The sequence below is a fragment of the Balaenoptera acutorostrata genome, chromosome 8 (assembly GCF_949987535.1).
Source record: "Balaenoptera acutorostrata chromosome 8, mBalAcu1.1, whole genome shotgun sequence".
NCBI lineage: Eukaryota > Metazoa > Chordata > Mammalia > Artiodactyla > Balaenopteridae > Balaenoptera > Balaenoptera acutorostrata.
In genome coordinates, this window is record NC_080071.1 from 64,184,964 (window position 1) to 64,198,843 (window position 13,880).

Consider the following 13,880-nt stretch of genomic DNA (forward strand, 5'->3'; position numbering starts at 1 on the left):
AGAGAAAATGCTGTCAGCATGATTTGAGATATTTCTTCCACTCAAAATGTTATATTTCATGTTTTCAAGTCACAAGGCAACATTTTGGTTTCCAGATACAGCCAGAATAGCTCAGTGAGTGTGTTGGTGCACAAATGCAGAGTGTAAAACAGACCGAACCCCTCAGAAAGCAGAGTTCATTCTTCTTAACATGTAACGTCAACCTCAGGTCCCTCAATCATTTATTCACTCAACAAAAAGTTAGTGAGCCCTCCTATGTGCTGGGCACCGTGCAAGTATTATAAATTCATCCGTGAAAAGGTGAGGTTCTTACCCTCATGGTGCTTATTGTCTAGTGGAGGACACAGATTCTAAACAAAGAAAGTACATTGACAAAACCTTACAGGTTATGGTAACAGCCAGAAAGGCAATGAGAGGGTGGTGAGGTAGAAAATAAGGGCATGCCAGCTGAAATGGGGTGACCAGGGCAGCCTTCTCAGAGGAGGTGACATTTGCACTCAGAAGAATGAGAAGGTACCAGACAGAGCAAAAGCTAACAAAGAGTATTGCAGGCAGAGGGAAGAGCAAGTGCAAAGGCCCAGGGGCTGGAAAGAACTTGCCATGTCCAAAACACAATGGCTTAAACATTCATGATGCAAGTAGCATGAGAGGAGGCATTGCCTGGTTGGCAAAGTTTATGGCTTCAGGACTTGGGCGCAGAGGTGCTTAGATGTGTAGACAAATCCCATAGAAAGGGCACAGCATTCTTCCTTGGAGCAGCTAAGTACTCTGCCTACGATATAGAAATCCCCTCACAAGTAGTTCTATGTGACATCCATAAAGGTAGACTCTGGATGGGGTTAGACATTATCCAGCCCTGGGAGAAGGGGCCTCCACGTGGTAAATCTTCCAGCACAAGCTCGGTTGGCTGACCCAGCCTTTGGTGGCCTGCTGGGCAGCGTCAAGTGTGGATAGAGTTATGGAAAGTAGAAAGCTTCTTTTCATGCCTGCCTAGTGATGAGAAGAAGAGATGAGATTGCCGCTTTCTCATATCTCTCCTGTGGACTCTTATAATTAATTCCACCATCAAGATTCCCACGCCCAAAATGTGGGTTTGGGGAGAGAAATTAAGACTTTGAAGTCAAGAAAGAAAGTACAGAAAGCATTCTCTAGACAAATGCTCAACATACAGATGTCGGAATCTGTGAAGAGAAAAGTAAAAAGGCACTCGGGGAACCATTTTAGAGAGAAAAAAGAACTGGAGTAGAGATGGCTACTTCAGCTTAGGAAAGTAAATAAATAAAATAAGAAAAGGTAGTGTTAAAGCTTTGAAAGGAATTTTTTCATCTGAGGGAGATTAGGAATAATGAAATGCAAACACAATAGTTAATATGTCTGTGAGCGGGTTTCTGTTTCCTTCCAGAGAATGAATAAGAGGAACGGCTTTTCAGGTTATCCTACTTGACTCTCGTTGGGGTGAGCTCTGAGTTTGCAGCCCAGATTCCTTTACCAAACAAATGCTGGTGATTAGATGCTAGATGCAAAGTGAGATCTATTCCAAGGCCACAAAGTTCCTAAGTCTCCGCTAGGTCTTCACAAATGAACCTGACAACACTGAAATTTCTAAGGAGATTTACTCCAGCTGTAGCAAATCCCTGATAAGAAAAAATTTCCCCAAATGAGTCAGTCACACAGGAGGTAAATGAGACATTCTGCGTGGAGTCAGCATGTCATTTGGAGTATGCCCTTTATACAAAAACCCCAGCCAGAAGGCCTGGTGGTTAGCTGGGGCTTGTCCACAGGGCAGAACCCCGACACTGAAGGGAAGGGGGGTGTTAGCTGCCAAACTGTGACTCTGGGTCGCTTTCCCCTCAAGCAAACTGGATAGGAAAATCCAGTTTTTCTAAGAAGTTCAAGTAAGGACTGATTATTTACTTCACAAAAGGACTCACCAGAGGGGTCCTTTAAATAACAAGCTCAGAGCTTCCCTGGTGGCACAGTGGTTGAGAGTCTGCCTGCCAATGCAGGGGATGCGGGTTCGGGCCCTGGTCTGGGAAGATCCCACATGCCGCGGAGCAACTAGGCCCGTGAGCCACAATTACTGAGCCTGCGCGCCTGGAGCCTGTGCTCCGCAACAAGAGAGGCCGCGATAATGAGAGGCCCGCGCACCGCGATGAAGAGTGTCCCCCCCCCTTGCTGCAACTAGAGCCCTCACAGAGAAAAGAAGACCCAACACAGCCATAAATAAATAAATAAATAAATAAAAATTTATAAATAACAAGCTCAGAGAGAAACTGTATGATATGATTGATTTATATGAAACTTTTTCAAAAATGCCTCTCTTCACTATATATGTGTACGTAGATATGTAAGGATGTATTTGCAGCTGGCCGCGTTACCCAAAAGGATTTGGGTGGTATATCTTTTGAGTAAATTGAGGCAAGTTTATAGCTATGACATGTGCTGGGTAGACTTGCTTCATCACTGATTCTGTTAATCCCCTAAATTACTCCACGGGTGTTTAGGCAACCAGATAAAACCCTCCTCTTCTGATGAACAAGCCAGTGGGATGTCAGGGCCTTTTTTTGGTCCTTCCTATAGAAATTGGCAACACAAACACTGGAGCTATCTGGTCGTCTTTAAAAAAAATGTTTTTAAAGTATTCACTGAGTGTGGGCCATGTCCCTGGTATTATTCTAGGTGCTCCAACAAGCTGTGTCTTATTTAGCCCTTACGGTGATTCTGTGAGATGGATGATGATTGTCGTGATGACGATGGTATTTTTTATCTGCAAAATTTTGAGAGCTGGATTATTTTTCTCAGCTCTTCTACTTTGGAAAAAATTCTTTATGGAAGTATCATTATTTTATATATTTTAAAGAAATGCAGGCTCGCTGTAAACAATTCAGATAATAGAAGAAAGTAAAAATTACAAATTATCCCACCATCCATATATCTCACCACTGTTAATATTTTAGTCTATATTCTTTTTTTTTTAAATTTCTTTCTTTCTTTCTTTTTGGCTGCGTTGGGTCTTCATTGCTGCACGCAGGCTTTCTCTAGTCGCGGCGAGCGGGGGCTACTCTTCCTTGCGGTGCGCGGGCTTCTCATTGCGGTGGCTTCTCTTGTTGTGGAGCACGGGCTCTAGACACGCGGGCTCAGTAGTTGTGGCTCACAGGTTTAGTTGCTCCATGGCATGTGGGATCTTCCCGGACCAGGGCTCAAACCCGTGTCCCCTGCATTGACAGGCGGATTCCAAACCACTGCGCCACCAGGGAAGTCCCTATTTTAGTCTATATTCTTTCAGACTTTTTCTGTATGTATATGCAAGGAAATATATATACTTATATATATTTTAAAGCATACTTTTAAAAAAATCTACTTTTTTTCAACGTAACAATATATCGTGGACATTTTTCCTTAAAAGCAAAAATAAAACAACTAGACCTATAGCACTTTTACTATAGCAGTGGAGTATTCCATTTTATAAATATCCAAAATTCATTTACCCGCCACTGCTGTTGGACACAATGTGCTGTTTAGACACAATGCTGTTTATAAACAAAGCATCTTTTCACTTTTCACATGCTTTTTAAAATATATACACACAAAGATGCATATACATCTTTGCACAATTGTCTGATTATTTTCCTAGGAAAAAATCCTAGCAGTGGGATTGCTAGGATTAAAGGGTGTGTACATATTAACGCTTTTCACATTTTTGCCAAAATGCCCTCCAAAATGTTTGAACAGCTGTACATTCCCTCTTATACTGCATCTCTACTCACTTGCTCTGTCCCTTAGGGAAAGTCGCTTCTGCACTATGGCTCAGCTGCTTCTCCTCTGAAATGGGTGTGAAAATACAACAAATCCCCGTGAACACTCATGAAGCACGTGCTGGGACACTTTATATACATGATGTGGGTCATTTAAATTTCAGAAAAACCCTAGGAGAAAAATTCTAGTATCCCTATTTTGCTCTTATTTTCCCCATTTCTGAGGCTCAGAAAGGTTGAGTAACTTGCCTGAGGGGACCCAGCTAATAAGTCTGAGCTGGGACCCAAACCCTGTTCTGTCTAATTCAGGGATGGGGGTGGGCTAGGGGGGACACTGGCTCCTCCAGGCGAGTTGGGTAATGTCTGCTCCGTGGATATAGGTGCTTCTCCACCTTTGTGCACCCTGGTAAAGAAGGCATCACCACTACTCAGCTGAGAGTGACTGTCCAACAGTGTGGAAATAAAAAGGAGGGGTTTTCCAGAAGGTTTGGGGGAATTTCCTTTGAGAACAAACTAAGTGTCTTTTCACTCTTGTTTTGGAAGTGAGGAAGCACATTTTCAAAGTCAGCACCATCTCCCACACTGAAATCACAAGACCTAAACAGATTCCCCCACCCCCGCCTTTCCCAATCTGTGTCCATCTCTCCAGACCTCCTGGGGGAAAACCCTGCCATCTCCTCTTCTCTGGCCTCTAACCAGCTTCTGCGATTCTCTGGACTGTAGGATTCCAGCCCTCTGGGCTTAAGAATGAACTAACCCTGGTCCACTCCATATACTCCCTGCGAAGGCCTATTTATTTGGAAGTGGCTGAGCCATCTGAAGTCCGGCTCCCAGGGGCGGTGCTGCGGCCTCAGGCCACGCCAGCTCAAACAAGCCACTCCTGCAGGCCACCGGCTCCCACAGACCCTGTGTGTGTGGCACATGCCAGGTAGGGTAGCCTTCCCAGTCCCTGTCTTTACCCCAAAGGAAGAGATTTCGGACATGTTGTTTTAACAGGTTGATGCAAAATAAATAAACAGGGAGAGAGAGGGAGATGGATGGCTTTCAGTAAATAATGGTACAGTGGCCAGCAATTTGAGGGAGCTGGTGGGGAAGAAATGTTCCGCGTCAACAGTTGTGACAGGAGTATTCCCTGGGAGCCCAGACAAGAGCACAGACGCGGGACGGTGAGGGTTGCCAGACCACACGCCGAAGCTGAAAGTGTGCATATCCGTACACAGAAAATGGCGCAGTAGGCGTGCCGTCCCGCGAACCTAGCCAAGGATGTCTTTGAGGTGTCTTCCCCAACCCGGGCCAGTTTCATTCTGTCTGAAATGAACTCAGGCCTCAGGGTGGGGAAGGCAGCCCGATCTGCCTCTTGCTGAGACTAATAGTTATATGCTCAGAGATGCTGGGTCCCCAGGGACTCACCCCCTGCTTTTGGAGAAAGGTGTTTTTAAAAAATATTTATTTATTTATTTTTGGCTGCATTTGGGTCTTCGTTGCTGCGCACAGGCTTTCTCTACCTGCCACGAGCGGGGGCTACTCTTCGTTGCGGTGAGCAGGCTTCTCATTGCGGTGGCTTCTCTTGTTGCGGAGCACGGGCTCTAGGTGCGCGGGCTTCAGTAGTTGTGGCACATGGGCTCAGTAGTTGTGGCGCACGGGCTTAGTTGCTCCGCGGCATGTGGGACCTTCCCGGACCAGGGCTCGAACCTGTGTCCTCTGCATTGGCAGGCGGATTCGTAACCACTGTGCCACCAGGGAAGCCCCTGGAGAAAGGTTTTTATTGCCTTATCTAACGTGGTGCTGACTCCTTTTAAAAACGTGTTGTTAACTAGATAGACACTGCTGCTGTGAATTTCGCAGAGTCATCTCAGGGAGGCAGGTGGCCCACGGTTGGGGAGTCTTTGTCACTAAACGTTGAAGAGAAGAGCAGATGACCCAGGAGAGAACTGAACTTGGGGAAGAGGCAGGAAAATAAACAAATCTCTCTGAAACAGCCCCCATGTGCCTGACTCGGTGCCTAGCACCTTCCTTACATTTTTCCATTCCATCTCCATCCCAATCCCCTGAAGTGGATATTTTTATCCTCATCTTACAGATGAAGAAATTGACGCTCAAAGGGGTTAAGTAACATGCAGAGACACAGAGCTAAGAAGAAAAGACTAAGATTCAGAGAGATCATAATGGAAATAAAAATGGTGCTACCGCACAAAGAAAAAAATATTTGAGACATTTGATAGAATGATGCTATTGCTCTCATGTGAGCAAGAGATAAGGCCTTAAAGTCTAGCCATCCGCTGAGGTGCTCATTCTGTGTGGCTTTCAGAAAGCAATGCAACTTCCTATATCTATGTTTGCCAGTCTCTACAAGCAAACGTAAGTGCCCTTTGATGAATACAAAACACCTGAATGTCTAGAAGTGGATGGAGGCACCTGAGCTGGAGGGAGAAAACAGTCCTTTTCATCTCCGAAAAGTGATCTTTTCTCATATGTACCCCTTTGTGCCATCCGTACCTAGGTATGACTTCATTGAGATTCGGGATGGGGACAGCGAATCCGCAGACCTCCTGGGAAAGCACTGTGGGAACATCGCCCCACCCACCATTATCTCCTCGGGCTCGGTCCTCTACATCAAGTTCACCTCCGACTACGCCCGGCAGGGGGCAGGCTTCTCCCTCCGCTATGAGATCTTCAAGACAGGTCAGTGCGGTCATGGGTGGAGAGAAGATGGGACTCCGCCCTCTGTGTCTGGCCATGGGGCGCTGTGTGCGGGAACTACGTAATAGTTATGTGCTCATAGATGGAGCCCAGTGGGTTGACACAGGTGGTAAGGGTTCTAATTTTATCCAGCCTGAGCAAGTTGATGGAGGGAAGAGAGGTTCAAGGTGAACCTGGATACAGCCTGAGGTGAAAAGCCAGTTTAAGTTACCAGCCAATTTAAGAGGGCGAGCTGCCAGGTTAGTGCTTGGGTGCAGCATGTTGGGCAGATAAACATTGTTTGTGGCAACGAAAGAATAGGAGAACCTGTTACATAGAAAAACACTTTTGGAAAGAATTTGATTTTTGTGTGTGTGTTTTTTTTTAAATCACAATAATCTTCATGGTAAAAACAAAACTTGGTTAAACATCCTCCTAATTACTTCATGATTTAACACAACCTTTCTTTGGAATTACATGGGACGGAAGAACATCGTCTTTTCAGTGTTAGGAGTCTCTAAAAATCTTACTATGATCCACCACCACCACTACCACCAACAGAGTCACACAGTAGCTTTTACACCCAAATATGGCTCCTAGGACTTCCCCTCGCTGTTCCACTGCGTCACGTCTACCCATTGAACCCACACTTCCTAAATGCCGATGAAGCCGACACCCTGAAAAAGATAGCAGAAAGAGAGGAGGAGCACATTTCCTTCTTTTAAGTTGACCACTTGCTTTCCATTAGGTCCCCCTTAGATTACTTTAGATCCTGAGAATATGGGCCAATGCTTAATATCCATAACTGGGTAGAGACAACTTTGATTCACAAGTTGCTGGTTCAGCATCTCCACGGAAGCACCCCAAGCAGCGTGCCCTTCCCTCCCATGTGCGAGCTCATTATCTTGAGGCTAAGTGAAGTTTATCCTCCAGTTCTCCCCTCACCCCTGGCCATCCCCCCACCTCAGGGGCTCCCGCCCCGTCTACGACTGTGTTTCCCTCTCCAGCAGCCCAAGTTTTACAACTCATGGACAGAGTCTGCTGAAAGGGGAGGCTGTCAGCCTTGTCATCGAGGGGCCCAAGTCCGGCGCCTGTTGAGTTCAGTGTGAGGGGAACTATTCATATATATTTTCTTTTTCGCCAAACAATTCTTGAAAGGAAGTGGTAGCTGCTGAAAGCACTTTTTATATCCACTCTGTCTAAATATTTGCCAGATTTGTCTGCCTGAGAACAAGATCGTAGAATCCAATGAAAGGTTGGGGCCGAGGGAGCTGCGTGGAGCCAGAGTGGGAGCTGGGAGTGTCCCAGGGCACGAGTCCCAAGAAGGACCGTCTGCCACGGGTCGTCATGCTCCTGACTACATGAGGTCACAGGGACTGACAATCTGTGTGTCCAGTGGCTCGGGCTGGTGTGGGGCTCCCAAATCACCTCATCCACATTCCCCTGGGTCCTGTGTGAGATTCAGATTAGTCAGTGCCACTGGCACTGATGGACCCCTCATTATGCCATCCTCTGCTGGGGAGCAATGGGGAGAGAGAAGAGAGGAAGGAAGGAAACGGGGTGTTTGCCCTTTTCTGGTTGGGGAGACAGTGTGTAAAGAACAGATGCACAGTATATGTTATTGGATGAATATGTGTAAAGTGATATGTAAATTGCAAGGTAAACTATTGTTATAATATGAGGCAGAGTGAATAACTGTGAAGGTATGATTAACATGCTATGGATGTGAAAATGAGGGAGCTACTGCGTGGCTTGCCGGCAGGTTATCTGGGAAGCCTATTAGGTAGCTAGGTCCCCAGTGCTAAAGCTGCCAGTCAGCTCTGCTGTGCTGACCATGAAAGGAAAACAGCTCCAAGCAAGGCCATCCAGGGAGCTAGCCACCGGAGGTCAGAACAAGGGTGGGGAGGACCATTCCAGCTCATCTCTGTTTCATGTTTCCCAACTTAGTATTTCACAAAGGATAGTGCCGCATCCTCCAGAAATCGACACAAACACGTGAATGTTAGCTCTATCCATCATGCAAATTTGAAGAGTCGATATTAAAAGACAAAACACACAGAGAGTGTCATAACTCAGCATTGCTCTTTTGAGGACAGGCTAATGTAGGATTTTGAATGAGGGAGGCAGCAAGCCTAGAAACAAAGGAGCCAGCCAAGGAAGGTGGCTTGGGCATGGAGAAGTGGGGCAGTCTACTTTAAGGCCTGGGATTGCCTACAGAAGGAAGAAAAAGATTACTGCAGCAGCGGGAGATAACAGACCGGCCAACAACAGCCATTCTTCTGGGGAATGTAAGAAAGAGGTGAGAGCCCAGTGGCCTCGGCGCTGTTCACACGTGCCATCACGCCCATTGGAAAGAGCAACTCTCAGCCTGAAAGTCAACCCTCAGAAAGCACATATATGTGCAGGGGGCGGGGTGTGCCAAGTTCAAAACTGAGAAGTTTAGGAAGATGAGCATTCTTCCAGGTGCCACGTCCCACACCCAGATCTCCACTGTTGGAGCCCTGAGAGAAAATACACAAAGTTATGTCATCCACAGAACATGAAAGAAACGCATGAACGTGCTGAAGAAATCCAAACAAACACAGTTGTGTTTGCTAGTCAAATTCATAAAGAGAGAGAAGGGGGAACTGTAAACAGATACACAACTGTACAAAGGACTCTGGAAGCCTTCGACAGCACATTGCCCAGACAGGGCTCTGCTGCAGAGTTATACTGACAGAAAATAAACTTACAATTCAGTACAGATGGGGGCAAGTGGCTGGAGAGGGAGGTTCACGTCTGCCCTGAATGAAGTGGTTTATGAAAGAGTCTGTGTATGACCAGACGGTCCACATATAAAAGGGTAAACCAAACAACTCGCTGACTTAAGTGATCCCAAATCACCAAATCATAAGCAGAACAGAGAAAGGAATTTTAAAATAATTTAAAAAGTAACATTGGAAACTGAATCACTGGAAAATGTGGGGGGTTTTGTGTGTTTCTTTCCTGTCTTCTGACCAAAGTTCAAGATCAAGTTTTCTTTCGTGGTGCCCAGTGACATTTTGGAAACTGAAATCTCGGGTTATTCACAGACAGAGAAAACCTGGGGTGCCCCCTACTCCCACTTCCTAAATTGAAGAACTGGATTTACCTTTGTGGTCAGCCTCAACTCATCTTTGGATAAATCCACCATGTTTTCAATAGCCTTATGTGTGCAGATTCTACTTCTGCTTGCAGAGTTATTGTACAATTTACAGTGAAAAACCACGGAGTGGGCATTTTTCATACCAGAGTACTTTGGTATGAAATCATTCACTGCAGCCAAAATCCCCCAGGTTCTATGGACAATTTTAGCATTGCATGAACTTGAGTATTTATAGACTGAGCTATTTTTTTAACCTTTAATCCTTTTTAACACATTGCAGAAAAGCATCTTGGATTAGGTAGATAACTGCAAGACTCAACCCTTGTCCCAGGGATGGTCACCCTTTCCTGAGATCTCTTCTCCACATTTGATATTCAGCTGCCTGCTTTCTGACATTGACCATAGTTCAAACAGCAAGATGGTACAATTATAGATGGATGCACGATTGTAATGGACAGGCTTGATTTTTCTGCATGAAAAGGATAAAACTGTTTTTCTACTTCATTCAAAATAAGCCACAGGATACACCCGTGTATAGCCGCACGTCAGAGATAGATACACGCTTTTTTTTTTCTTTTTGCCTTAAGGACGTCAGATTGAAAAAATCTCTCCAGTTCATTACAGGACCACAGAACCTTGGAAACTGTGGATACTTTAGAATCTCACATTCTCCAGGCCTCTCTTGGACTTTCTAAGTGTCCTTTGTGGAAGCCCCTTTCCCCCATGGATGACTGGGACTAAAGAAAGATTCCACTATAAATTCCCCACTCCGGGGGGTGGGGGTAGTGGTGATTCCCCTTGCCTTGGAAAGGAATGACAATAGGGCAAACACTAGGAGGGAATGTCAGGATGCCTTTTCTAGAAGCAACTTGTGAATAGAGTTAATTTCCTCTGGCAAAGTGGCCCGGCAGCCATAAACGCTAACCTTTTCAAAATCCCTCTCAGCCACCTGAAGACCTGCCAGCTGGCTTGGCTTTGCTAAACTGCCTCATCCTGGACCGTCGAGGAGGTTTTCAGAAGCTGGGGTCCTGATGGTAAACAAAACTGGGGGCTCCGTGGTAAACAAACTGGGGGAGAGGTCATCTCATCTCCTGCCTCCAGGCCTGGCTGCCCACTGGGCCACCTGGCCTCAGAATGATGGAACGCAGAGCCTCTGGGATGCAGCATTAGAGAGCCTCCGAAGAAGAATCCTGAAAAGATTAGCTCTCGCCCCAGGTGTCCCGGGTTCCCACCCTGCCAAGGCTCAGTGCTGGCTGGAAGGGCGGAGGTGATGGAAGGGTGAGCAGGGATATTGGAACTTCCTGTCTGATGCTAAAAAAAAGTTTCCATCCCCTCCCCCACTTATTTGCATGTCACCTTTTCCAAGTCAGACATTTGCCGCTTTCCAGAAAGCCATCATCAATAAAGAGACTCGCAGAGGGGCTGCTGCAGGAGACACGGATAAAGACATCGCTGCGGGCTAAGATCAGCGTATTGACATCACACAGTTATATTTCAGTGGGATCCCCAGAGGACACTTCCTGCCAGTAAACACCTAGTTTATCTAGTATTTCTGTGTTTTTTCTTCATGCTTAGAGTGCCTATTATTCCCCTCATAAATCCTGCTCCCTTCTTCAATTTTAAAATCAGAACGCAGTGAAATCAATGCTAATTGTGCAGCATTTACATTCATCGCGTTAACTTGCAAAACTTCTGGCTCCGTGCAGCTCCCTGGGCCCATGGTCTGGGCTGCAGTGTCCTGGGACCGTCCCAGGCGACCCTGGCAAATGGTGGCTGGGTTACAGCACATGAGGGCCCTTTTAATGTGACTCCACCTTGAGGCATTAGGGGAGACAGTGGCTGTAATCCTTTTACGAGCTCCCTCCCACTGCGGTCCAAGCCTGCACCAGGATGCGAATGTGTGCAGCATTTAATAAGACGCCTCCGTGAGCCCCAAGAAAGCAGACACAAGAGCTTAGGAGAGAAAAAAGGCCATCCCCACCACAAAAGAACCAGAAGCCTTCCAAATGTCAATGCACTGCCACATTTTTTCCAAACTTGCTGCTGGAGCGGCCTTTAACATCCCCAAACCCTGCTGTGATCCACCAGCTACAAACCTCAATTGTTAATTGTCTGGCCACTACAGAGCCGCTAGTTTTAATATAGTCATGACATGAATGAGACCCGAGCTCCCCTTTGCCCCTCCCCTGAGGCACCTTGGATCTTGGAGGGAGATGGGGGCACCAAGTTGGCTCTGGTACAATAGGGGCCAGTGTTGAGGTCAGCAATAAATAAGGGGTCACATTGTTTTCCCTGCTGGCAATCAGCAAGCCTTCCTTGAGGATTGAAATAACTTACATTTCTGGAGCAAGCAGCTGAGTAATTGAGAAAGAAGACTCTGTTCCTCTTTTCAAGAGAATCCATCTCTCTCTCTCCCTCCCTGTATCTCACACACACTTCTCTCTACACCACCCCCCTCCCAAATCCTCAGTTGCTGTTCTTACTCTAATACGTAGAGCAAGCCTGCTCTACTCCCTAATTTCTCTCCTAAAGATGGTCTGGCTTAAGGGCTTGAAACGTGGATGTGAAAAGTATGTTGCTTCAAGGGCCACTCCAGTGGAAACAAAAACTTCGTGAGTAGGGAAATTTGGGCCCAAACATTTAAATAACCCATGTGACAGAGGCAACAGAGAAAGGCATCCTCTTCCACTCTCTTAATGCTATGGTTCTCATTTACATACAGGCTCCGAAGATTGTTCAAAGAACTTCACAAGCCCCAACGGGACGATCGAGTCCCCCGGGTTTCCCGAGAAGTACCCACACAACTTGGACTGCACCTTCACCATCCTGGCCAAACCCAAGATGGAGATCATCCTGCAGTTCCTGACCTTTGACCTGGAGCACGACCCTTTGCAGGTGGGAGAGGGAGACTGCAAATACGACTGGCTGGACATCTGGGATGGCATCCCCCATGGTGAGTGATGACGCCATCACCAGGCACTTCTCAGTAGCTTCCCCTTTGCCTGCTAATTGCTTTAGGAGCAATAAAAAAGAGAGAGAGAACAAAGACTTTAAAGCTCCTCAGGGTTTCTCTATGACCCATGATGACTTTCTCTTCTTATCCTTCACCAAGGATGACTTCAGAGACATTGTAGAAAGGCAGTTTTCTCTCTTGGAGATATTTCTTTGGAGAGGGATAGGAGGAGACTGAGTAGATACTTGGATGAGGATGAGAAAACCTAGAGGTAATGTTCTTTTCTGCTCCAAGTCATCAGGCTTGCCATAGAGAGTGACTCAGTGACCACCCCCTATGCCCAAATAGGACTCTAGAGCCAGATTGACTAAGTTTGAATCCTGGCTCTCATATTAGCAGCTCCGCAACCTTGGGCAAGTTCCTTAACCTCTCTGTGTCTTATCTGTATAAATAAGCTGCTATTATCATCACTATAATTACTGTAATTTTATTATCATTTATATAGTCATAGATGCATAAAAGGTGCATCCCCCAAGGCCAAGAGGAACCTGTACTTCTCAGGTGGAGACCAGCATAAGTCTTGGGTATATTTAGGATCAGCAAGGGAACCAATCTTTCACTGTTGTAGTTGTTTGTAGTCGTTCTAAGTATTTTGCACTGTAAGGAAGACTTGATGGCTAAGCAATTTCATTTCCTGAGAAAAGCATAAGATTTAGTCAGGAAACTTGGGTTGGAGTCCCAGCTCTGCTATTTCCTAGCTGTATGAACAAAGAAAAGTCACGTGCCCTCTCCAAACCTCAATTTCTTCTTCTGTAGAACAGACATTATAATGATACCTTTCCAGTCCATCTCCCAGGGCTGTGAATGAGCCCAGGTCAGTGAAAATACTTTTTAATGTGCAGGAAAAATATTAGCCATTGTTCTTAAAACAAATCTCTGGTTGCTCTTTTATGCCAAGGTATCCAAAGTGATGCCCCATTGAATGACTTGCAATTGTGGGAAGGGAGAATGTACGGCCAATGGGGTTTGGCATTTCCATTTCTGTGACCTCTCTTTGTCCTGCATGTCCAGTCGGACCCCTGATTGGCAAGTACTGTGGGACCAAAACACCTTCTGAACTCCGTTCGGCCACTGGGATCCTCTCTCTGACCTTTCACACGGACATGGCAGTGGCCAAGGATGGCTTCTCTGCACGTTACTACCTGGTTCACCAAGAGCCGCTAGAGAGTGAGTTGGCCGGTTGGGAACCTCTGTCCTGTCCTCCCATCAGGGCTGTGAGGGTGTGTGGGGAAGAGAGGCTGACCTGCAAGAGAAGGAGATGGGAATTCTCCAGAATTTGCAGTGGCATCTGAGCTCAGGGCATGGGAGC

General features: G+C 46.3%; 1 protein-coding gene across 1 annotated transcript in view; it reads left to right on the forward strand.

Annotated features, from left to right (window-relative positions):
* Nucleotides 1–13,880, forward strand: part of NRP2 (neuropilin 2) — a 101,574-nt gene that overhangs the window by 15,451 nt on the left and 72,243 nt on the right. The window contains exons 3-5 of the mRNA XM_057551352.1: nt 6,256–6,437; nt 12,281–12,511; nt 13,583–13,738. Coding sequence (XP_057407335.1) covers nt 6,256–6,437; nt 12,281–12,511; nt 13,583–13,738 — 569 coding nt within the window. The remainder of the gene's footprint in view (nt 1–6,255; nt 6,438–12,280; nt 12,512–13,582; nt 13,739–13,880) is intronic.